Source organism: Ambystoma mexicanum, chromosome 6p (assembly GCF_040938575.1).
Source record: "Ambystoma mexicanum isolate Mex_15411 chromosome 6p, UKY_AmexF1_1, whole genome shotgun sequence".
Classification (NCBI taxonomy): domain Eukaryota; kingdom Metazoa; phylum Chordata; class Amphibia; order Caudata; family Ambystomatidae; genus Ambystoma; species Ambystoma mexicanum.
Genome location: NC_090935.1, coordinates 624,383,046 through 624,409,758, shown reverse-complemented (window position 1 = coordinate 624,409,758; position 26,713 = coordinate 624,383,046). Strand labels below are relative to the sequence as shown.

The 26,713-nt window shown below is 46.7% G+C and overlaps 1 protein-coding gene across 2 annotated transcripts in view; it reads right to left on the bottom strand.

The window, feature by feature from the left end:
* GFM2 (GTP dependent ribosome recycling factor mitochondrial 2) overlaps nt 1-26,713 on the bottom strand; it is a 925,389-nt gene that overhangs the window by 610,005 nt on the left and 288,671 nt on the right. For both annotated transcript variants that reach the window (XM_069627482.1, XM_069627483.1), the window contains exon 5: nt 12,751-12,848. In XM_069627482.1, coding sequence (XP_069483583.1) covers nt 12,751-12,848 — 98 coding nt within the window. The remainder of the gene's footprint in view (nt 1-12,750; nt 12,849-26,713) is intronic.

The window sequence follows — 26,713 nt, the reverse complement described above, 5'->3', positions numbered from 1 at the left end:
GGAGGAGGCCAGGCTGCAGCGGGAGGAGGCCAGTCTGCAGCGGGAGGAGGCCAGGCTGCAGCAGGAGAGCAATGCCACGTCTGTGTGTCGGCTCACCAGGTCGATTGGACGATTTGCGGCCACAATTCTCACCCTGGCACGCCATGTCAGGGAAGGGAACAGTGTGCAGTCCAGCATTGCCAAGTCAATGTTGGTAGCCCAGCAGGCATTTCAAGTACGCTTGCCCATAGTTACACCGACAGTCACCTCAGCCAGCACCACCCCATCCAGCTCTGCCACTGGCAGCCGACGGAGGCGTTCAAGTCGGTTGACTGGATCCGCCAGCAAGGACACACCTGCGCACAAGGACCACCGCAAATAGTGGCATGTGGGGATGCCAGTGAACATGACATTTGGGGACACCATGGGTGTTGGAGGGTTGGGAACGTTTGGGTGGTGGGGGTTGCCCATTAGGTGGTTAGTTGTTAGGGGCCTGGTTGGGGGTTGGAACGTTTGGGTGGTTTGGGTGGTGGGTGGGCATTGGTGTACAGCTTCCCTACCCAATGCACTTTCTTCCCTGTTTAATTGATAATACAAAACCTTTCAAAACTACCATAATGAGTGGACATCTGTCATTTCATTAGCAGACAAAAATAATTTATTCACTGGCATCGTCATATCCATGCTTTGCTGTCAATGTGCAGTCTCTCAAAAGTAAAAGCGAATGAGTGCATCCCGTGCTTGTTGGCCATCTTGCGCACCCCTGGGAGGTTGTGCTGCCACCCGATCCCCATCGCCATCCCCATCTCCAACCCCATCTTCATCTTCTGCGTCTGGGGGCAGCGGAATGTTCCTGCGCAAGCACAGATTGTGCAGCATGGCACACACAAGCACAATTTTACCCGTCTTCACTGGGTTGTAGAGCAGTGATCCTCCAGATCTGCTCAAGCAGCAGAACCTGGCCTTCAGTAGGCCAAATGTCCTCTCAATCCTGCCACGTGTGCGGACGTGTGCCCTGTTGTACGCCTCCTCATGCCTGTTCCTTGGCCTCCGTACAGGTGTCATCAGCCATGGCGTGAGTGCATATCCAGCATCACCTACATGGGATGTAAATGTGTGGGACATGTCAGTGTTTGTGGTTCATCTCACGATCTGATGCAATGCAATATTGTGTCATCATACATTCATCCATATGGGCCTAGTTGTGGTCGGAAGGGCGGGTGATTGCCATCCCTGGGTAATTGTTGTAGATGGTGGCATTTGGACATTGCACTATAACTTGCTGTGCATATGAAGTGGACCTTATACACAATAGTGGTTGGTAAGTAAGGCACTGTGCAATGACAAGCACATATGGGGGAGTCATTCCATGGCCTGTGATGATTTGACTGTTGCAGAATGTCTCATGTGCAGCCGTCATGTACTTTGGGGGGGAAGTGGTCCTAAGTATGGGTGGCTGGATTGAGTGGATCAACTTGTATGGCCTGTTGGCTTTGGTCGTATGTCTCCTTAGGCAGGGTGTGTACTGTGGAAACCTGTCATGTGTAGATATGTGATGTTTGGGTTATGCTGACCGTCCATTACATGGGCCAGGGGGTGATGCATGTGCAGTTGTAGCAGCCCACTTACATAGGTCATTGGCTTGGGCACTCAACACACTTCCACAGGGCCTATGCATTGGCAGTTGTACTCACCCAATAGCCATGTGCTTTGTCCAGCGTAGCGTTCCATGTAGTGTGGCAATGTGGAATTCCGCAGGACCATCGAGTCATGTGTTGACCCCGGAAAACGTGCGCAGCAATGTGTAATCAGCAGTCCGGCATCACATACCATCTCTACATTCAGTGAGTGGTACTGTTTCCTATTGCGGTACACCATCTGCATTGCACCTGGTACTGTCAGCTCTATGTGGGTGCAGTCTAATGCACCTATGGAATTTGGTGTGGCTGCAATGGCATGGAATGCCAACTTGGTTGCAATGACCTCTGCAAGTGTATGGGGTAGGGCGATGTGTTCCGACACATGGCGCAGCAGAGCGTCCAGTACCTGTCCCAATATTTTTGAAAAACAGAGTTGTGAGAGCCCGTGCAGCTCACCAACTGTGTGCTGATAAGTTCCGGTGCCTAGGAAATGCAGTACTGCCACCACCTTCAGGAGGGGGGGGGGGGATTGCGGTCGAGATGGCAATGTGGCTGCTGATGTCGTCCTCAATCATGGTGGTGATGTACATGATTGTTGGACGGTCCAGCCGGTATAATGTGTGGATCTGTCGTGGGGTCGGGTTCCAGGGTGAGACCCTGATGCGGGGTATTGCAGGCTGCCTGCGGGGTTGTGCCGGCTGCGCAATTGGGTTTGGCATGGGTGCAGGGTTTGCTAACTGACACCTGCGCCTCCTCCGCCTCGTCCTCCTCTGCACCATTGCTGCCACCATGTGCACTGCTGCCTGTAGGTTCAATAGTCCCAGTCCCAATGCTGCTGCCTGCATTGTTGTGTTTGGAGTTGGCCTGGGTGTGGGTGTGGCCCTTTTGTAGCCTCACACTGACCTGCTGGGTCCGGCTGGCCTCATTTGGGGCACCTGTGGCCTGATTCACCTCAACTGGTACTGTTTAACGTCATGTTCGCGGTGGCGTCGATACCGCCTCCGTGGCCATGGTTTTTCCGCTATTTTTGTGGCAGTGTTTCCATGTATGTGGTACTCGTGATGCCGGTAACTGGGTGGTTTTGGTGCCGTCGCATTCTACGAATCCCTTAACTCCGCGGCCGCGGTGGTTTGTGGTTTTTCTGGGTCCGTGGGTCGTGCTTGCACGGTCACAGAAACAACGCCGGTATGGTTTTACCAGTGGTGTTAAGACCGAGTCGGCGGACTCGTAATGAGGCCCTAAATCTTCTTTTTACTTTCTGCACTTTCTATCTTCTTAGATGCTATTCCCTACACTTCCTTCCACCTACCTCCTCTCTCTGGCCCGAACGTTAGCACCAAGAGGGATTCAGATTGTGGTATCCATGTTACAAATAAAAATAAAAAATTGAAAGGAAACCTGAATTCAATGTTCGCAGCAGATAAAGATATGGATTTTTCACCAACAAAACATTAAGTATTGGATCCGCTTTAAGGCTTTCAACTCCAAAACATGTTGGGAATCCGTTGTAAGAACAAGAGTAATGAAAACATGACATGTGTCCATGCCATCATACAAAACTAGATGGCCACTAATAGCTTGTGTCTCAATGATGACAAAACTGAGATTCTCATGGTAGGTCCTCCCACCCAATTAAAAACCCTTCACTCCGACTACTCTACCATTACCATTGCGGAACACCCATCCCAGTACTCAAGCAGGTCAAAACATTGGGCGTTTATCTAGATGCCAACCTTACTATGAATAAACACGTCAGTGCACTCTCATCCACTACTGCCTACACGGTCAAACTCATTGCACTGAGCCGCCAATTTCTTACCCCACAAAACTGCCTCACCCTAGCGCGAGCCCTCATACTATCGAAGCTGGATTATTGCAATATCCTCCGGCTAGGAACCACAAATACTAATCTGGCTAAATTGCAATAAAACAAAACCTTGAGGGCAGCCTTTGGATTAAAAAGAAGGGATCATATTTCTCACATTAGGAGAGAAGCACACTGGCTACCAATCCAAGCTAGAATCCTATTAAAATCTCTTATCATCTCATCGAGTTTAGGCATTGTATTTTGTTGAATTGTGACCCACTTGTAACCTGCCTCTGAAGTACCTAGCCCTAGTCGCACAATCCCACTGTCATTTCTGTCACATTCCAGGAAGGGGACGGACACACGGACACACACACGGACACACACACACACGGGGACACACACACACACACAGCCACCAGACTCCGCAATCTTAGAAATCGATCACTTCCTAGGTATTTACTCTGCTCACCCACACCCATCACGACTAGAAACACCAGAATAGGCACCCGCACTGCACCACTACCCCATACTAAGATGAGCATAGGCACTGCCCCTCTCCCCCCACCACCCCAACGTGCCTCTACACTACTTCGCACTAAGCCCCTCACTACCACACACCACAACAAGCACACTTCACCCCATACTAGTACAAACAAAAACATCAAAGGCACACAACACCCACCTCTTAAATGTGCACTACTGAACATACGCTCCCTACCTGCACATGCCCTCGAGATGAATGATCTACTATCCACACTTAATCTGGACTTACTTTGCATCACTGAATCCTGGCTCAATGATGCCTCCTGCCCAGCCATCGCACTAGCCCTACCCACAGGCTACACCATCCTTAGGCAAGATAGATGTGATAAGATTGGAGGGGGAGTCGCCCTTATCCACAAAGACTCACTATCCATTAGATTAGCAGACCATAGTACATGGGGTGGTAATGCTGTTATCCCATCAGCCAAGCTTACACTCTCCCGCAATAATCTAATCAACATCCACATCCTATACAGACCTCCCGGACTCCCAGCTGACTTCCAAGAGCACCTCTCCCATCGACTCAGCAACAACATTAAAAAGTCCTCCAAAATCCTTCTATTAGGAGACTTAAATTTAGGATACAATGATCCTAAGGATAAATCCGCTGCAACCAGCTGCAACCAACACAAGGAGCCTTTGGAAAATGGCCGCCGTGCCCTTTGTTTACTCGGTTGCCTAGCAACCAACCCCTACGCTGAGGGCCGCCGGTTGGCTGAGGACGTTACTTCCTCCTCCGCATAGCGCCAGAAGACGTGAGCTGGCACATCCCCCAAAGGCACACACTACAAGGCACATACCTGTCTGTGCCTGTCCGTGCCGCCGGGCCATGGTACCCTGCCATTACATACATCCCGTAAGGAATCAGTACCTGACACCCGCCCCTTGACTCTCTCGTGCGGTGACCCAAGAGCCTGTCTGCCGCATGTCGGGCAATTATGCTGCCTTGCCCTCCCATCCCTACGGGCCACCCACTAATCGTCGACTGCACCTGGACTTTGGACTACCTCCACCTACAAACAGTCTGCACGTACTGCACATCCGCATGGCAATACAACATCATGGTCAGATCTAGCACGCAAGTCGCACTCTCCTGTGTTTGTGCACAACCTGCTAAACTCTCCACCTACACTTGTGAATGTATCCCTAAACACCATAGTCTTAACTGCCAGTGACACCATCCTCTCTGCTAGACTCCAACTGTTTATTGCATGTACTTGTGTTTGCACAACAGCCACACAGCCTTAACGACTTCTTGGTCGCTGGCACTGCTGTACTTTACGTTGATTATTGTGAGATCACTTCGCAAGATGACTGTTTTTATAACTGCACCAGTCTAATCCATTGCTGTCTAATAGCACTGGCACTAACCCTGGCTAACCTCTATCACACTGCCCAAGTTTGCCATATGCCTTCCACACTCAGCCATCTGCTGTATCATCCTTGCTAGCCATAACCATTATATTACCACACACTAGCACGCATATTTAGCCCTTGAAAGTGCACCGCCTCTAAAAGCTGCACCCAGCCGGGCACTATATTGTGTTTTAAATTGCTTTCTGCCTGCCACTACATTGCAACTTGATAGTCGCACCTAGCCTGCCGCTATTTTGTGTTTAAATTGCTTTCTGCCTGCGACTACATTGCAACTTGATAGTCGCACCTAGCCTGCCACTATATTGTGTTTCAAATGAGAGTCTAACCCTTCCACTTGAATGCTATCTTGGTGCGAGACTAGCCCCACTTGACCCCATTACTGGAATGTCACATCTAGCACACCCACTCTGATGTGGAATTAACCTAACTTGCTGTATCCTCTGAATATCGCATCTAGCATACACGCCCACAGCCAACCTCCAACGACCTCTCTAGATACCCACCCTCCACCTCCTCCCTGCTCAAACTATACAATGCGCCTTAGCAAGAATCAAACAGCCACCCTACCATACCTCCTGATACCCTTCTTACACCTCACCATCTCTACTGTTACTTTAACAATGCTCCCTGCAGAAAATACACCCTGATCGACCTCAGAAAGAAACATCAGGCTTCGAGCCAGATTACCCCGCCTCTTTGAGCCCAGTTACCAGAACAAGTTCATAAGATCTACCTTAAGACACCCTAAAACATGCCCTAACTTAACTACACACTGCAATAGCTCCACCCAACCCAAACTCATCCCGGTAACTATCCAGGACACACCCAACATAACTACCATATCCAGAGCCTTAATCAACGATAGATCACTAGTAGCCCACGCCACAGAAATAGCAGACACCATATCCACCAACAACCTCGACCTCCTAGAGATTACTGAATCCTGGCTGCATGAAGCAGCAGGCCCAGCACTCTCAATAGCCATCCTTGAAAACTACCAAATAATCAGAATGGACAGACCCATCAACAGAGGAGGCGGTCTGGCCATCATAGCCAAGACTGACCTTGAGCTAAGACTATCAACCCAAACTTCTCTCAAATCCTGCGAACTCCTCACAGCCAAATTGCCCATCTTTAACTGTCGTACCTTAACCATCTACCTGATCTATAGGCCACCCGGCCCCGTTGGCTCTTTCGAGGCAGATTTATCCAGCCTCTTAGCTAACAACAGTAAGGTAACCTCCCAAATACTATTACCAGGAGAGCTGAATCTTGGTCTAAATGATCCAGATGACAGACCAGCACAAGCCGTAGCCAATATGCTTGCTGAACACGGCCTAATCCAAAAAGTGCTCACCCCCACCCACATCAAAGGTAGGACCTTGGACTGGATCGCCACACTGAACTGCGATACCACCATCTCCAAAACTACCCCTCAACACTGGACAGACCACCACCTCATCGACTTCACTCTGTCACTCCATAAAGAAGTCAATGAAAAGAAAATCATGGCACCACCACTGCCCACTAGAGCAAAGAAAAACATAACGCCCGACAACCTACTACCACTACTGTTGCCAACCCTTAACGCTCTCCCAGACAACCTACACCCAGAGTGCCTAGAAGACAGGACTAGACACTATTGCCCCTCTAAAACCGCAAAAGAGTAAAAAACAAGCCCACCTCAACGCATGGTTTAACCCCCATCTGAAAGAACTAAGAATGCAAAAAAGGAAACTAGAAACTCAATGGCGCAATACCCCCACAGAAGAGAATAAACTACAGCTTAAACTCACAAACTACAAAAAAGAAATCCTACTCACCAAAAAGAAACTCTTTAATGAAAATCAAAAACTCCAGCTCCAATACCAGGGAACTATTTGCAATCCTTAGAGAACTGGAATCCCCCATACCCCCACCAGATAATATAACCAAAGACAAACAATGGTGCACCAGCGTCCAAAACGCCCTAAACAACAAAATCAAAACTCTCCAAACAAAAATTGCACTAAAAAAAAGACTCCATAACCACCAACGACTACTCACCACCTAGCATCCCTGCCAAAATAACTAACCCACCAGGCCCAAACCTCTTCAGATTCGCTAAAATCTCCATACCAGAAACAGAAAAGGTCATCGCCTCTCTCAAACCCTCCAACTGCAAAGGCGACAACTGCCCACCCCAGATTATAAAGGACGCAGCCAGGGACTTAGCTCCCTTTATAACCAAATTGATCAACGCATCCTTCTCCTCCAACACCATACCAAGCAACCTCAAACAATCCTGGGTTCTGCCACTCCTCAAGAAGCAAATCCTAGACCCCGCTATCCCTACCAACTACAGACCCATTACCACGGTGCCATCCCTGCTAAAGATAATAGACAGAGTAGCATACTTACAAATCCAGCAATATCTAGAAACCAACAAATTCTTAGGTGCCCGCCAATCTGGATTCAGACCGCAACACGGCACAGAAACCGCCTTAATCGACCTCAAAACCCAAATTAATGAGATTAACGACAAAGGAAACACTGCCATGCTTCTCCTCCTTGATCTGTCGGCAGCCTTCGACCTGGTAGATCACACAGTCCTGGGCTGCCCACTTCTCAAAAGAGGCCATAGCCTGGATCCAATCATTTTTGGACAATCGTACCATGAGAGTCTTCTCCTCACTAGCCTCATCAGACCCCATCAAAATAACCTGCGGTGTCCCCCAAGGATCCTGCGTCTCCCCCACCCTCTACAATATCTTTCCCAAGCCCCTATTTGACAAGTTGGACAAACTGGGTGTCTCATACACTAACTATGCAGATGACACCCAGATTCTCATACCCCTTTCGGGCAACTTCAACTCAGATACAGCCTTGGTAAACAAAATATACCTCCTCATTCAGGCATGGATGGATGAGAAAACCGAAATACTGCTCCTCGGATCCAACATCAACCTAAAAAAACTCAGTCCTGACTACAAGGCCTTCAACATAGACGGCAACACTATCACAGTCGCCAAAACAGTGAAAACTCTAGGCTTTCACCTTGACTCAGCCATGTCACTAAAAAAACAAGTGAACTCTTTAGCATCCTTTACCGCTTACACGTGCAAGCTTATCAGGGCAACCAGAGCATTCCTCTCCCAAGCTAGCTGCATTGCCGTCGCCAATGCCTTAATACTATCCAGACTCGACTACTGCAATGCCATGTATCTAGGAGCCAACAAATACATAACAGACAAGCTCCAAACTTTGCAAAATAACGCACTCAGGACAGCCCTTAACCTACCACACAAGGAACATATATCCAACAAAAGACGGGAACACAAATGGCTCAAAATCTGCGACCGCTTCTCACTCAAAACAGCATCACTCACCTTCAAATGCTTAAACAACTCTGCCCACCCATACCTGGCAACCAGAATAGTAAAAGGAACCTCCACCAGACCCACGAGGATGACCAACGCTTACTGCCTACAGGTACCCAAATTCAGACAGAAAAAAACGGGCGGTAGCAGCTTCCCTGTCATGGCAGCCAACACTGGAATGCCCTCCCTCTCAATATCAGAACTGACCAATCCTATTACAGTTTTAGGCGAAACACCCTCACCTGGTTACGCTCCAACGATCCCCATGAATGAACAATGCCCCTGCACCTAGCCCACCTCACTGAATATATGTATATAAACTGGCCTGCTAAATGTACAATACTGTATGTATATTTGTATATACACCTACTTAACAGACCCTGTAAGTAATGTAATGCTCTGCTCACCATTCAACTGTTTCCCACCCTGTAACCAAGTCTTTATGTATACTTACTCTTCTGTTCTCTGTTGCGCCCTGTTACCTCTGGGTTTTGCGCGATATATCAAATAAATAAACAAACAAACAAACCCTAGCTAAAGAACTCGCAGATTTAGGTTTCTCCCAAGGAGTCCTCACCCCCCACTCACTCCAAAGGCCGCACCCTTGACTGGGTCATGGATCACAACTGCGCATCCAACATTACCTCAAACACCGCCCTTCCATGGACGGACCACACATGCATCGAATTCCTCATGCCCACCAACCCTAAACCTAAGACTTTCACTCACGCACCACCTGCCACAATAAGAAGTTCTAAAAAACTCAACACAAACCAACTTGCGTCCCCACCTTAAAAGCCCCTGCCTAGCACCACCTTTCTCTCAGGACCCAAATATACTATCAGCTATCTTCAATGATACTCTCACCAATGCCATAAACTCTATAGCCCCACTTGAAAGCAAGAAGGAAAAAAAGTCATTTCACTGCAACTCTTGGTTCTCGGAAGAACTCCAAACCCTCCGAGCTGAAAAGCGTCAGTCGCTTAAAAACTGGAAAACGGATCCGAGTGATCTAAATAAGAGCCTCTTCAAACAAATAGCCTTCCAATATAAAAAAGCCATTTTAGCAGCATAATCCAACTCCTTCAATGATAGGATCTCAAAGGCCAACTCCCAAGCTAAAGAACTATTCGCAATCTTTAATGAATTAGTAACTCTTCCGGCTATCGCTGACGAGATAACTAAAGACAAAGCCTGGTGTGCCAGCATTCAGTCCGCCATGCTCAACAAAATAAAAATCCTCCGGAACAAAATCCAAAACCACTGCAAAGCCCTCCCAAACCAAAAAACCAACCACCCTACACAAGACAAGCGTAGTAATCTCAATCACGCTCAATTCTCCTTCAGAGACGTCACTGAACCTGAGATCCTTAATCTCATCAAAAACCTCAAACCATCCCTCTGCAAAGTAGACATTTGCCCTCCTAAAATCATCAAGGAATGCGCCAATGACCTAGCACCATTGATTACTGCCTTCATGAATTCATCTTTCCAAACAGGAACTGTCCCAAACAATCTCAAGGAAGCCTGGGTGCGGCCACTTCTAAAAAAGGCCACATCTGACCCAGCGCAACCCAACAACTAGAGACCGATTACGACAGTCCCGTTCCTCCTAAAAATCCTGGACAAAGCAGCCCACATCCAGATCCAATTATCCATAGAAGCTAACTCCATACTATGCAAAAGACAATCTGGCTTCCGTGTCGGGCATGGAACAGAATCCGCCTTATTAGACCTAAAAAATCTAATCTCACAGATCATGGGCAAAGGCAAACCTGCCTTGCTCCTCCTTCTCGATCTATCAGCTGCTTTTGACCTGGTAGATCAGCAAACACTCACCACCCACCTCACCCATGCAGCCCATTTCTCTAATCAAGCAGCATCCTGGATCACTTCCTTCCTTGAAGGAAGAGCCATGAAGGTCTACTCCGACACAGCTAACGCAGATCCTATCACTATAAACTGCGGTGTCCCCAAAGGATCTTGTACAGCCCCACCCTCTATAACCTCTTCACAAAACCCCTCTTCGACTTACTTGACTCCATAGGTGTTGCATATACAAATTATGCAGACGACACTCAAGTACTTTTACCCCTATCTGGACTCTATCACAAAGACGCCACGGCCCTTCACAACATCTATGCCACTATCCAAGCTTGGATGGCAATCAATGGCCTATGTCTTAATAGGGAGAAGACTGAAATTCTCATCCTGGGCCAGACAAACACATTATCGAAACTAAGCCCCCAATACAACAACTTCAACATAGACAACTCAACCATCTCTGCATCATCCTCTGTCAAGACTCTAGGTGTTCACATTAATGCAAATCTATCGATGAACAAACAAGTCAGCGCCATAGCCTCTGCACCAGTGTTCAGCACCAAAATCATCAATGCCATTAAACCCGACTTATCCACCCCCAAATGCTTGGCCATAGCTAGAGCAACTATAGGAGCCAAACTCTATTATTGCAACGCCCTCCTAGCAGGCACCTCTTCCAAAAACATTCACAGACTGCAAACCACACAAAACTATGCCCTCAGAGCCGCCATGAGCATCCCTAGAAGAGACCATATATCCCACGCCAGACGTGAAGCCCTGTGGCTCCAGGTCAAAGACTGTATTACTCTGAAAATTCTCACCATCACTCACAGATGCATCAACAAAACCACTCCAGCATACCTATCTGAAGCAATAACAAGGACCACATCCACTCGCCCCACCAGAGCTCAGTACACCAACCAGCTACACATACCACGCATAAAGAGAGCCACAGCGGGAGGTCTAGGCTTCTCCTATATTGCACCGAAACTCTGGAACTCACTCCCTGCCATCCTTAGTGCTGAAACTTCCATCTCTGTCTTCCGCAACAACTTCAAGGCCACTCTCCTCAACTAGCAAGTGGAGGACTGCCTCCTCCACTTCTGCCATGTATATTGTAATATAACACAAATGTAATATAACTATATTGTAACCTGTACATATATATTGCTATTGACCATGTAACTAAGTAACTAAGCTTTGTACTGTAACAAGTGCCACAATGTCCTCGGGATGTTGTGCGCTATATAAATACGAATAAAACAAAAAACAAACAAAATCACACACAAATGTTTTACCAATGATGCCCCCCATACCTCAATAACAGTGTCCCCCAAAAAAGATCAACTAGATCCCTTAGATCTGGCTCTAGCACACACCTATTTTCCCAAGGTTCAAGAGCTCCAGGGCAGGGGGTGCCAGCTTCCCAGTTACTGCATCTAAGATCTGGAACTCCCTCCCCATGCACATTAGAAATGAGCCTTCCCAGCCCCAGCGCTTTCAGAGTCTTTTCATAACATGGCTATTCAATAAATTCTAACCAGTATAACTGTATCCTGAAATGTTTTGGCCAATACTGTAACTATTTGGCCGCCCTAACTTTGTTGCCTGTATGATAACTAACTATGCAACTAATCCTGCCTGTATTGTAACTTCCTCTGTAACCAGATAAGCACTCCTATGATAACTCCAGGTTTGGCCATGTAACAAATGATATGAATAAATAAATAAATTAAATTACTGCATCGCAACAACTCTGTCAAGATGTGCCCCGATAAAGTGTTGTAGAATGAAATCTGGCTTATTAGGGTCTACAAATAACAAAACGCAATCTCCTTCTTAAAATATTAAATGTGGCTCTGCTGCTTCAACTAGAATAAAAACCTAGGTCCTGATTTAATAAGACCTGTAATAGAGCAAATGAGAAGGTGCCCTTGAGCAGCTCAGATTTGCACCTGCTACATTATACCCGATTCACAAAGTTCAAAATGGGAATGAATCTGGAGTACCTGGAGCATATACAAAATGCTCATGCATATGTTTGTGAATTGCGTTTGCGCACAAAAATCTATGAAATGCTCCATGGATCTCGAGATTTGTTACAATTTTTGGATTTCTGAGGCAGGTATAAGGTCCAGAAAGCATATCTGGCATGTTCAGATGCTTCTCCTCATTTTCTCCAGTGCAATTCTTTGAGAATCCAGACCCTTGTACTCACCACCCATTGCTCTTGTATATCCAGAATAGTAAAGCATTCTCTCTGTGGTTGTGGTTTTTCCAGCATCAATGTGTGCCATGATACCTATGTTACGGATTCTGCAAAAAAAGGAAAAAAAACACATATGATTGTGAATTCATACTTCTAGCACACAGATTTGTAATTTGTCTCGCTGCAACAATAAGGATCTCACCAACCTTTGTGCATTACAGAATAAGCTAGTACAAAAGAAAAAAAGTAAGATTTCTCAAATGTACAAAGGGTTTTATTTAGCCTCAAACTGTCTGTTGACTGAAAAGCCATGAACATTGTTTAGTAGAAAGGCCACATTTTACCTGATGTGATAGCTCCTTTACTTTTTGCTAGATTTTCCTCTCAACCAGGCTTAGTCCAAAGCCAGACAGAGTGGCTGAAAGAGAGTCTGATTCTTAAGGCAGGGGTACCCGAATGGTAGCCCCTCTATGTTACTCAAACGGTTAGCCTGGTGGTGGCCCTTCATTTGTGTAATATGGCTTCCGCCTCTTGGAAACTGTTTGACCTGGCTGGGGTCCATTTTCACCTCCTCTTCCTTTTACAAAACAGAGGTTGTTTGCCTAGAAGGTCTAAATGTTCCCATGACTATCCCTCTTCCCTGTGTGTGTGTGGCAGGAAGTGGCCATATTGGACTGCAGGATGCCTCTAATCCAGCACTGTGGGCTGTAGTTAGCCTGAAATTATATATATATATATATATATATATATATATATATATATATATATATATATATATATATACACACACACACACACAGACAACATGCATTGCTCACCGTAATACCATTTCTGATGATTGTATCTGCTTAGATTCACATGCTGTGCATATAGTCCGACATCTAGTGGTAATCACAGAGTATTGGAAACTTTACCAGCTTTTATTGATACACTCTGCATTGAGCTAATTCAGACGTTTGTACATCGGGCACAGGTGCTTGCCTTGTCTCGCAGGAGTATGCTTTGTAAGCATGACAAAACACAGCAGGGCTCACCCCGCTGAAAAGGATCTGCAGCAATCACGTCCGTCGACAAAGCACCCAGTCCAAGGTATTAAAAAATATCTTTATTTGGCTTAAAGGTGGATAAAACAAAACTTAGAACCACACTTATGCGTTTCTCCCACCCCGCAGCTTCGTCAGAGTATAGACCCAACCATAGCTGTGTACATCCATATATTAATCTTAGTCCTTTGTCTGTTTCATTGATCTGTATTGCTTTCCATTTTAACAATGTGCAAGCAGAGTGCCATCTTAGAACATTTAAAATGATATGATAGTGTATACAGTGCAGTTCGGGGCATCCATATCTTGCGCTCCTGTTTGGACATTGTTATTTACAGACCCCTCTGCAATTATTTGATCAATGCAGTGGTAGTGCTTCTATAATACAAAAACATCTCAGATTCGCCCCCTTATTTTACCACTACTCCATATTGCACCGTACTGCACATTAATAGATATTATGTTCCACGTGTGGCTATATTCGTAATCCGAATCCTCGCATCAGTTGGCATTGTTACAAAGATACGTTAATGATTCTAGGAGATCATTACTCATATACACGTATTCAATGGATATCCATATATATTTATACAATCCATATCTGAAGGTCATAGTATATAAAGTGCATAGTACCGTGCAATATATAGGTTGACTAGCAGCAATATCCTAAAATGTGCAAATTGGCATTGAGAACTTGATATAAAGTGCAACGTGCATATGGCTAAGCAGCAAACTCTACCTATGTACAGAATTGCATGGGGGACTTATTGCAAAGTAAAACGTGCATACGGCTAGGCATTATATTCAGTCAAAGTGCAAAGTTGCAAGACAGACCATCGTGGTCCTGACGGAACAGAATAATATTACAAGCCTGTTCATACACCTGGTTATTTTAGCATAGTACTCCACTCTATAGGCACCATGCCACTTATATGTAGATGGTCCCCTTCCACTCCGCTTATATTTATACCATAGATGTTCTCACCTAGTTGTGCACTCCAGGGCCATGCCATATATATATATAATTGTTACAGACCACTATGTACCTCTCCGTTTGCCAGGACATATCATATATCCTATCAAAGGATCTCCTTTATAAAGTGCATAGCGCAATATATTAGCAGCAATGAACTGGGGAGTTCAATAATGCATAAAGTGCTAATTGCAAAGTACCAAAAGTTCATGTCAGCAAGAGAGGACCCTGTACTGGGATATATCATATACATAATTATTACAATCCACTATGCATATGTTCCTTCAGTCTATGTTTCCATGGCACACATCATACATCCCATCAGAGGACCACCTTTCCAAAGTGCAAAAATGCAAAAGACCACTGGCCAGCAAGGGGCGCACGGATGAGGAGCACCTTCGTGTGAGCTCCAGACTCACGGGCCCCAAAAGTGACATGAGCCCCCACTTTTGACCCCCCCCGTGCACAACAACGCCAGCCCAGGCAGTGCGACCCGGTCCCCCACCAGCTGAGCGAAATTCCGGCGAGAAACGGTGGACCGAGGTTGGGAGAAAAGGCTGACGGCGAGTGCCTCCACCGCCCGGCCACATACGCAGCAGTTGAGCGTCGGCGGAGCCAGTACGAGCGCCAGGGTACCATCCCCCCGCCGAGAGTGCAGGCTGCGTTGCGGCTCTCCTGGGCAGTCTCCACCTTACTGCCTGCCTCGAAAATCCCGGTGGTGTTGGTGGGCGCCCCGCGGTGGCACCCGTGCACACGCCTCCCATCTGGCTGCTGCGCCTGCATCGGCTTCCAGGACCCCCGCCGAGTGAAACAGCACTCCGGGGGAAGGGAGGTGCCCCCCCCGGAATACTTAGAAGTGCCGACGGAACACTGAGGGCCTCACCCCCCTTCCAAGGTGCCTCCAGCGAGGGTCCCGTGGCCTGTTGGCGTGACCCCGATCGCGGAGGAGGGACCTCTCCCGCTCTCCACCCCCAGCCAAGGGCCAGAACGAAGTTGCAGCCACAGGCGGCACGCGGGCCGGCGTAGCCCCCTCCTGAGCCCGCCATCGTCTGAGACTCGCAGCATGAGCCACACTTCCCTTTCACTTGTAAGGGTGTAGTGAGTAACGGGGTGAGACAGTCCCACGAGACTCTCCCAGTGGAGGGGCCGCCTTCCCCCGCCATCTTCGCAAGAGAGCCCACAGCCATTACTCAACAGCCACCCCCCGGAGGGATACAACAAGCGCAGAGCCAACCAATTCTCCCCAGCTTCTAGGTGAGGTGCTCTCCCCCCGAGCCCACCCCACGCCAGGTCCAGTTTGCCTCCACTTGACCCAACACTAAAACCTGCGACCCAGGACCCAACGCAAGTGACCGTGGACACGCTCCCGGAAGCCACCTTGGACGCAATACTAGAAACCATGTCTCATAAGGCAAGGGGCTAGTCCCTGAACCGAAGGCAATGCAGAGGGTTGGGCCTCCACCACAGGGGTGTGTGCCCTCCTCAGCATAAATGCCAGTCAGCTGGCCCCCAAGAGCTACGCATGTGGGCCAACAATGAAATGAAACAGAATACCCATCTGGGTCCCCACCTGAGCCTTCACTAGAGTCTAACCCCCCCCCCCAACGGAGCCCCCCATGCAACCCCACTAGGGCCTACAAACGGGCCTGCAGTAACACTGGAATACCCCCGACATTGCATTAGACCCGAGGACTGAAGCCAACGCAAACGGAGGGTAGGGCCCCTGGACCCAAGGCGTGTGCCTCCTCCCACCATCACGCCCCTGATCTCCGGGACACCTTGGACAATGTCCCACAACACACTCTAAGATTGGTATATCACATCAGTGCAGAGGGTAGGGCCCCCTCTCCCGGGGCGTGTGCCTCCCCGCACTCAAGCATCATATGAGCACCAAAAGAAAGTTGGCCAGATACGCCTACACACCGCCGCATACCGGCCCGGTTATAAACTGCAAAATGTCAGTCGAAGCCTCGGAGACGGGGGCAGCAGCCACCAAGGGAGACATAGCCGCTCTCCTGAGTGAAATCCGAAATATGGGGGCTAATATTGGCGGTAAAATTGACAAGATGACCCAGAGAGTAGATGAAAGTCTGCTGGCCGCTATCCACGAACTCCACATGAACACGACCGTTAGAGTTCGTTTGGACCAAAAGGGTAACCTATCTTCACCTATTGACACCTCTCGAGGTGTCAAGCAAGGTTGCCCTCTTGCGGCAACTATATTTAACCTGTTCATATCTGATATCAAAGATGTTTTTCAATGGACTACGCACTTTCCCACCTAAACTTCACGGCTCACATGTGGACTACTTAGTCTATGCAGATGACATCATTCTGTTGGACTCAACTCCCATAGGTCTATAGCGGAAACTCGTTGCCGTGGAAAAATACCTAACAGACAACGGGTTGGTTATCAACAGAGGGAAATGTGAAGCCATCGTCTTTGAAAGACTGCAAGGTTTCAAACCAAACGGGCAGAAATTTAAATGGTACGTGAATAAAGAACCCATTGGGCGAGTACTTAACACCAGATATTTGGGAATGCAATTAAGCGCGAGTAGAAATGACGCACCTTGGGTGGACACAGCCAAGAAAAAATGCCGACAACTGGCGTGCCAAGCAGTCCTGATTAATACAAAATTTGGGAAATTCTCTCTAAGACCAACGATAACCTTTTTCCAGCAGAAGGTGGTACCATCACTGATCTACGCCGGTGAAAATGCTTTTGGTTGTGGGCCTGAAGTGTGGAACTCTTTGGAAAGCATTTTTTGGTCCAGGGTTCTCCATCTGCCCAAAGGTACCTCCACTGTTTGCGTCAGATGTGAGCTTGGTTACATATCTATGCAAGCGAGAGTTGCTTGGAATCTTTTAAGTGTCTTTAGGAAACTAAATTCAAGCAACCTAATCCCTCAGATGGATATCCTTCACAGCCTAGAACTCGCTAAAGCCCCCTCAATCTTATTCCAATGGAATAAGTTATGCCATGACGTGCTTAGTTCCTATGACATCACAAAGCAATTGTTGCTGGAGAATCCTGATGCTGCAAAACTAAAGCTTTGGAGAAATGATTGGATCTACACCTGTACCCAAAGAGCTGCTTCTAAGTCCATGCTTGAAGTGCCGGCCGAGGCAAGAGCCTATGGCTGGGTCCCGCCCTATCTGTCGTGCTTCCCGGACCAGTGGTCTCGTGCCTCCTACTTGCAGTTCAGGCTGAATGCCATGCCAACCAAGGAACGCCTTTGTTACTGCTCTCAATCTACGGACCTGGACCTTATGTGCCGGTTCTGCTCCACCAACAAGGAAACACTTAAACATTTGATCTTAGCATGTCCCGAGTTGGAGAGCGAAAGAAACAACATCTTTAGCCCAATAACAACGAACTTTCAGTTCCTAACTCGAGATGATTGGTGGAGAGCCCTGTTTGATGGGTCAAACAGAGTGGTGTTGTACGCGCTAGTTTCTTTCCTTCAAGTTGCAAAAGACCGCTTATACGCCGTCCCGGTGGAGCTCAACGCTGGGACGTCCTGAGGTCTGTACTGGAGGCTGCGATTAACAGTAAAAGTCAGGGGTAATAGCGGATGATTTGTGAGCCCTCATTGAATTGGAATGTATGTTAATCCTTCTCTTTTTAAAGGTTTGTAATAAAACCAAAAAAGAGTAGATAACATCGAGGAGAGACTAGAGGGCGTCGAGAACAATCAAGCCTCGATAGATACACTGGAAGCCCAATTGGACCTCAGAATGCGCAACACTGTAACGCTCACCTGACTCCCACGGAGGCGCTGGTCTAGTCTGGGTTGCTGTGGCCTCTTCGAGCGTGATGCGCAGAACTCGGAACACCGACTGAACAGGACCCTCAAATCTTGCTTGTCTGGCCCGTAGGAATATCCTTCTGCAGATGAGAAAGGGGGTTAACAGTCTGCAGAATAGTGTGCTTGCTCCCCCCTTGCCCCCTTCGTTCTTCTCTAACTTCCTCCGAAATCCCCGGTTGAAGCTCACCTTATGGTTTGAAAGGATGAACTCTCCATCCTGCTTCTGGTGCAGGGGCGCGTGTTAGTCCAGTTACTTCAGTGGTTTTCAGAATGGCGCTGGCAAAATCCACTTGACTTTTCCGAGCGGAATGCCGTAAGTATGAAGATTACAAAAGTTCAAGTGTTGAGCCTCCTTTTCTGTTGCCTTCCTAACCTGTGATCTGTCCTTTATTTCAGGTGCAGAATGAAGGCGATGCGTTGAGGGATTGAATTGCCGATGGTAAACTTAGGTGAGTTAGCGGTGGGGGCGATCCCTCTTAATGTCTTTATATTCCTCCAGTAATGTCTTTTGTCCTTTCCCCACAGGGGCCGGGGTGCGGTACCTGCCAACGAAGCGGCGCCGACCCGAAATGAGGAATGGTCCACCAACAGAAGGCCGGTAAGTGTTATGGCGGAAAATTAGGCTTTCCTCATATGTTCCTTCTGCTCACCTTTCGTCTCTTCTTCTCTCCCCTAGGCGCAGAGATGTGGCGATCGGTGCAGACAGTTGTGGTGGAGCCAGAAGAACTCCCGAGGACAGGTGAGTGAAGCGCGGCGCTGCAGCAAGCAACGCGGTGCTTTTAAATGAAAGTCTTTTCTCAGGAACGCTGGCGTGAAGGTTCCGGATGCAGGTAAGAAGTTTGATAAAATTCTTGGTTTTCACCTTTCTCTTCTCTTCTTTCCTTACAGGCATTCCAGGATCGAGGCGGGCGTGGCTGGAGACCAGATGCAGGAGCAGACACGGTGAGCGTTCAGCTGCTTGGATGCAGAACAACGCGAAGCGTGAGCTACTGTCTGGGCGTGGCTTAAATAGCCCCCAAAGTAGTTCCAGGTAAGTATCCTTCCCTGGCCACGCCCGAGTGGCAAAATAGTCCCAATGAAAAAATAGTCCCATTCAGGTTTCAGGGAGGCCTGAATCTTGCAGCATGGTCTGCATCAGGTAAGTGCACAAAACACCTTCCTTTATGAGCCTGGCGCCTATGGCGCCAGGACTGATGTCCAACATGAGCCTGGCGCCAAAGGCGCCAGGACAGAGTCCAAAGAGCCCCTATAAGGGGCCGCTGGGCTTTTACCCGGGGGCATGATGCCTGCTCCCGGCGGTTCTGGGCCTGGCCTGGTGCTCCGGGGGTAGGCATCATGACAAACAGAGAAAAGGGAGGAGGACATCTGTCTGAATATAGACGATTTAGAAAGCAGAGAAAGACGAAATAACCTGAGATTTTTCGGAATTCCGGAACGGGAAGGCAAAACAGAAGACCTCAAACAAACGATACGTGATATCATCAGAATCCTAGCCGCAGATGAGAACATCGACAAACCCACAATAGAAAGAATACATAGAGCCAGTGGCCCGTCAGGTGGCCCGAGATCTGCCCTGGCCAGATTTCATAGATACCAAGACAGAACAAGGATACTCACGAAGGCCCGGTCATGTGGCACCCTCACCCTCTGGGGAGCCCAAATAACCATCCTTCAGGACTTATCCTCGCTCACCCTGGCCGTGCGACGTCTCTGTAGCCCCCTAACGAGATGGCTCAAGGATCAAGGCACGAGATATAGGTGGGGATACCCCTTCTCCCTCACGTTTGAGCATGGAAGCAGGAAGATAATACTCTGCTCCGTTTTCGTGAGTGCATCGCTGACCTCCTTGGGACTGGCCCAAAAGATCGATCACAAGAAGAACCAGCACAAGATAGAGCGATATGGGGGCCCCGGGGCACGAGAAGGAAAAAAGTCAAGGGATCCAGAAAGTACAGACGACCCAATGATACGCCGGACAGTAAGAAATGATGCTGTACACACAAGGTTCCTCATCTTGGCGACCTCCATCTAGATAATATTGTTCGGAAATTCACTGGCACGCTGGAGTCAGGCACATCGCAGCTGCCAGGCCCGGCTCACAACGAACTTGCCATCTTAACTACAGGGACGACCAGCTGGCGGACGATGAACCCAGAAACTACATGTACCATTACATTTACTATTTCACAATAACAGTTGTTGTTGCATGTTATGATGTTATTTAAGTTGATTTTCAAAGAATTGGGGGGGTGGGGGCTCAAAATGTTAAGAAGATGATACTTGTGGTCGGGGTCGTGCGGTTACGACCCTTACTGGTGGTCCGACAGTAAACCGGCTGTACGCACCTGGTCCAACTCAGACGTCATCAATTCGGGACTCAGACCTTCACGAGGAAAATGATGGGCGAAAAGCTAGAACTGAGGGCAACAGGTATTATGCTTAATACCTTGAAGGGGAGGGAGGGGGAGGGATGCACAAAATTCCAAAGCCTCAGTTGGCTGGAGATAGTTATCAGACTACTTCCACTGCGGCGACTTCCTGCGATGGGCAATGTGACGTGACTAGCGAATCCATAGGACTCACCACTGATCAACGGTCATGACGAATCAAGTGACAGGCATGGCACACTCAAGATTGGCACGCTTAACGTTAAGCGGCTTAATTCCCCCACCAAAAGGTTGCTAGTCTCCAGAGAGTTCAAAAGAGCGAACCTAGATGTACTTTTCCTACAAGAAACCCGATACAGCAAAGGAGATGAACGGAAGGTATTATACGCCAAACTAGGCACCAACTATTGGGGCTCAGGCCCACTAAAGAAAGCCAGAGTCGGCATTCTAGTCAACAAAACAATCCGATTCGAGCTCTTGAAGTCCTGGACCGATCCGAGTGGCAGAGCACTTGTACTGTTCGGCAAGATACAGGGCACTAAGGTTGTTAACGTATATTAATGATTGGGGCAGCCACACCGCATGTGTTGTGGGAGTGGTTGGTGTCAAGTTGTAATGGGGACATTCAGCCAGTTCAAGTTGGATGGTGTAGCAATCAAAATGAGTTGTGCACAATTTGAGTATAAAAAGGTGTGAGGAATGTATGCCATTTAAAGTGGTATTGAAAAATATAACTGTATAGAAAGATTTAGAGTGGTGTAGGTTGCAAGGGTACCCGATAGTTTTAGGCATTGTCATAGTTGCGTTAGTTATGCTTTTGCAAAATGTTTAGTACTACCAGGAGAACATTATTTGTTATACGTGTTTTTTTGTGCATGATTCTGGTAGTGTTTGGATTGTATGATGTTTGCATGGGTGTATGGGTAAGGATGCATGCAGTGCAGTTGGGAATGATTTGCCCATCTGTTGTTGAGAGGACTGGTTGTGTGTATGCGGCCTCGCTCCACCGTCCCCCTACGTTCATGTGAACCCGGAATGTGTGTTGTGAGTGATGTGCGTTTGTTCCCTGGAGTTGGGTTAGAGGTTGCTTGTAGTGTGGGGTGGTTGCTTTATATATTCTATTGGTTACAATTCTGTGGGATGTCTGTAGGGAGCTAAGTATATATATATATATATATATATATATATATATATATATATATATATATATATATATATATATATATATATATATATGAGAGAGAGACCTTTTGAATAATGCATGGTGTGTAATTGGGTGCCGTGTTAACTGTCCACCTCCCAAGGGGGATAAAGGCAGACTTCCTAACTCACACCCTGGTAGGCCATAAAGACTACATATGGAAACTAAGGCACAATAACCATAATACCATAATGACACGTCAGACGGGAGGTTCGTTTTCCAAACAAGTCTGGTTTTATTCAAAGTTTCTCAGTCGGCCGACTGGGTCTCAATGCCTCACGACGTGTGTTCCCAGACACCGCGAGATGTGAGAGAGCGAACAGTGCTCAAGCAGCAATATATATATACATTATACATTATCTTTTGTTAAGGCAATTCGACCCGCCCTCATGCATGTAATACAGGCTAGTATTCAGGGATTGACAATTATGACACGTCTTCATTCAGTCTAAACATAGTTATTCTAGCAAAGGCAGCAGCTTTCTGTTATGGGGAACATTGAAAACGGAGCTCTGGCTCGGTAAGGATATCTTGTTCTTAGCAGAGAAACATTCCATACAACGTTATCTGTGTGTTACGGCTCATGAGCTAAGGGTCAGATAGTTCTGAAGCAGAGAATACCATTCTCCGTGAAGGAGCACCGCTAGGAAAATAGAATTAATGTTTAACTACCTTTTACAACAGTGCTTGCAAGTCAAACCGGCACCTGGACTACTGATTAGATGCGGCTTCTGCTCGACTTCAAGGACTTAGTGAGAGAGAAAAACAATGTATTTCTGCACAGTTCATTTCAGCGTTCAAGCCGTGGCCTCACACTGTGTGCAAATCTAAAGCATAGAATATATTTGCAAAGCGTTCAACAGAAAAAAGAAAAAGCAAACGGCCAACATTTCACAAAACGGATGCCCTTTGGTTATATTGACTTGGATTGCAATGTTTGTCACATGATGCGATTTGCTTCTGGCCAACATACTACATGTATCATTCGACTATGGGATTACTTTTCTGGTCTAACAAACCCTCCTTTTGGCCTTAAGCCAATAGCATCATCCATACATTGCGTCTTCATGGGACCACGTGTCCGATTCCGAACTACCCATGTCGCTATAATCGTCATCAGAAATATTAATTGCCATAAATTCTTAAATTATTTAGTTTCATGTTGTGTACCATCAATTATCATGTGAAGAGGAGGTTTCGTATTGATTGCATGTACACACTCATTTGTAATTTGCGAGCAGAGGACTGGCAGGCATTGTATGCAGCAACAGCATAATATGAGGATTCCAGCTATCATAACCAAGATTGCAATTAATTTCCATCCCCATGATCGTAGCAGTTCCCAGAACCATGAACTTATATTCAGATTCCAACCACCTGTGGGGACATGAATGTCAGAGTTTAGGACATGCAATTTCTTAATTGCTTCAAATATCGTAGAGGAGTCACTTACGAATACACAGCACGCTGACCACTAATTTGCATACTCCTACACGATCAGCCAAAATAATATCAAGCACCATTCTATTTTGCGGTGCAATTAGTCTAATTGCTTTTTATTCTAATGTCATATTATAGAGTATATCAGTTGTTCCATTTATCGTTTTTTTCTAACACCCTGGACAGTATTCTTATATTCCATGAGTTTATTGCTTTTCCCCAAAATGGTATAAATTATTTTGCTATATCCCCAGCAATCTTCCATGCAGTATCATCTCGTTGTGGCCGAGATCTAGATATTTTTGCCATTTCAGAAGTTTTGTAAGAAATACACCAGGTAAAAGTATCCCTAGATAACAGGTCCCTTCCCAGGTTCTAGGTAACCATGGATAAGCCTGATCTCGACATATAAAAAAAAACAGAACCTCCTATATATAATGGCTTTTCTTCTTGTCAAGCACAGCAATATTCATACATTTAGTGAATGTTCCCACTGGGTGGGAACCCTTTTTTCATAAGCAAAATGGGACAGAATGTGGACTATGATTAATAGTATAGGAGGGAGGCACAGCATCTTTGTTTCCTACCAGAGCCATTTTAAAAGTGATCAGGGACTGGTAAGGCCTAGAGAGTCTATTTATTGGACTTGTTGTTACCGGTTTTATTTTGCTTTTGCTTGTAAATACGGAACAACCTAACGGTTCCAATACCAATCTTTCAAATTCATTTAAATTTGTTCCATCAAATTGTCCAGTGACACTATCATATCCTTGTCTATGTTTCACTTCTTGTGATGGAAGAGTATAGGAGAGCACATGTACCGGGCTGCTCATTGTAGGAGCATTGGTAACAGACAAGAGGGAGTTTAAGGGATGCAGAGTCTCCAGATACCAAAACATTGGGATCAGTGCAATCAAAATACAAAGTGGTATCATAATCAAAAGCATATTATTCTTTCTAAACCAAGTCTTTCTTGGAGTAGGCTTAATGTCAATCTTTATATCATCAACAGCATTGGTGCAGGCGGGAGCAGGAGCGAATATAGGCATTAGTTTTTCAGTGTTCGTTGGAAAAGTTCTCCACAGCAACATACGTTAGCACAAAAGTTCAGGCCAATCCAGGTTAGCCTGCCTACAGATGACAGCAAGCTGATATTAAGCTTCACAGAGCTCCAAAAAGGCAGGAGCAAGTATCAATTTTATAGTGTCGGTATCATTTGCCCCCGCTTGTCCATGCCAGGTTGCAAAGACCTTCACTTTCAATGGTAGCACCGGGAAACCACGTGTCAGAGCTCTCAATTGATATAGCTCATACGCTCCTTTTCCGAAGGCCTCCGTTCCCAGCTCCATCCGTGAGCCAGAAACAAAGATGAAACAAAATCTGATCACTTCCGATTTCATGAACGTAGATTGTACCTTACAGCTCCAGGTACAGTATGATCGATGAACAATGCACTCTCATTTCCGGATTCAGGATCAGTGCCAATTTGTGATGCAATGAGTGATGATGAACAATGTTGAGGCAACTCTGACCTTTCGATTTTCGTTGCGATCTTCCCAGGCCCTTTCTCGGGCTTAGGAATTACTTCTGACGGGGATTCAGTGATAATATCTTCGTGATCAGGTACAGCTGTCTTGCTTTCGACATCAGGATCATCAATCTCTTTCTCATGTGGCAAAGGAAACGGAACTCTTTTTGTGTGTGTTGCGTGGATCCAATGTTTCCGGCCATTCACTCGGACTGCAGTCTGCGTGGCCAGTAGCACCTGGAAAGGTCCCGTCCAGCGTGGTGCAAGTGAAGACTTTCTTTCAAACATTTTCACCAGAGTCCAGTCACCTGGCTGCAGACAATGTCCTGGGCCTGTATATCTGACAGAAGAGCCTCCTGCAGATGCTGATGAATCAAACGCAAGTTTTGAGTCAACTGTTGGCAGTAATCAATAAGTAATGGATACTCAATCTTTCTTAAATGTTTCGGACGGGCACATTCCAGACAATGGCTGGTCTCCCTATAACAATTTCATATGGGGAAAGACCAGTCCTTGCCTGCACAGCCTTTCGCATGCAGAGTAAAGCTAGTGGCAATGCATCGGGCCATTTCAAATAGCTCCCTGCGCAAATTTTGCTCAACTTGTTTTTCAAGGTACCGTTTTGGCGTTCTACCAAACCGGCACTCATCGGGTGTCTGGCCGAATGGAATCGCTTATCAATTTGTGAGACCTGTGCAAATTTGCAATATCACGGCCGCAATAAAATGCGGTCCATTATCTGACCATATAACACGGGGTAGTCCAAATCGGGGAAAGTATTCTTTTAGCATGGATTTAGCTGTGGACATAGCTGTACAATCTTTCAGGGGACAGGCCTCTACCCATTTGCTGAATGCACAGACAACTACGAGGACATACTTATAGTTTTGGCACCTCTCCGTTTCTATGAAATCAAAATGGATGACTTCAAATGGCATAGACCGTGGGCCGAAACTTCCTACTGGTGTCACTGTCCCCTTCCCAATGTTATGTTGTAAACAAGTCATGCAATTCTGAACCAATCTTTCAGCAGTTTTTCTGATGTGCGAATTCTGCCATCCAGGTGCTGAATCATTTTTTTAGCACATATGTGTGTCGGACTGTGAGCCAGAGTAACCATTGCCATTACATAGGCATTTGGCAACATCCATTGGTTATTTTGTTTGTCCACCCAACAACCCTCAGAATCTAATTCTGCTGGACCCTCAGACCATTTTTTTTATTTCATCTAGAGTAGCTTCTGCTTGTATCTCTTTAACTGTTTCAATTCCATTTTCTATCATGCAGGACACTCCTTCTGTTTTTTCGACATACATTTTTGTGTGCAAATCAGTGGCAGTTTGTTTCGCAATTTACTCTGCATATGCGTTTCCCTTTCCTACATTACATGTTACTTTTTTATGTGCTTCACATTTCATTATTGCTAATCGCTTAGGAAGCGCAAGTGCTGACAACAGTCTCATTATCAAAATGCCATGTTGGATTTTGGTTCCATGTGACGTCAGGAAACCCCTTTCAGCCCATAATCGACCAAAATTGTGCACCACCCCAAAGGCATACTGACTGTCAGTATATACTTTTACATTGA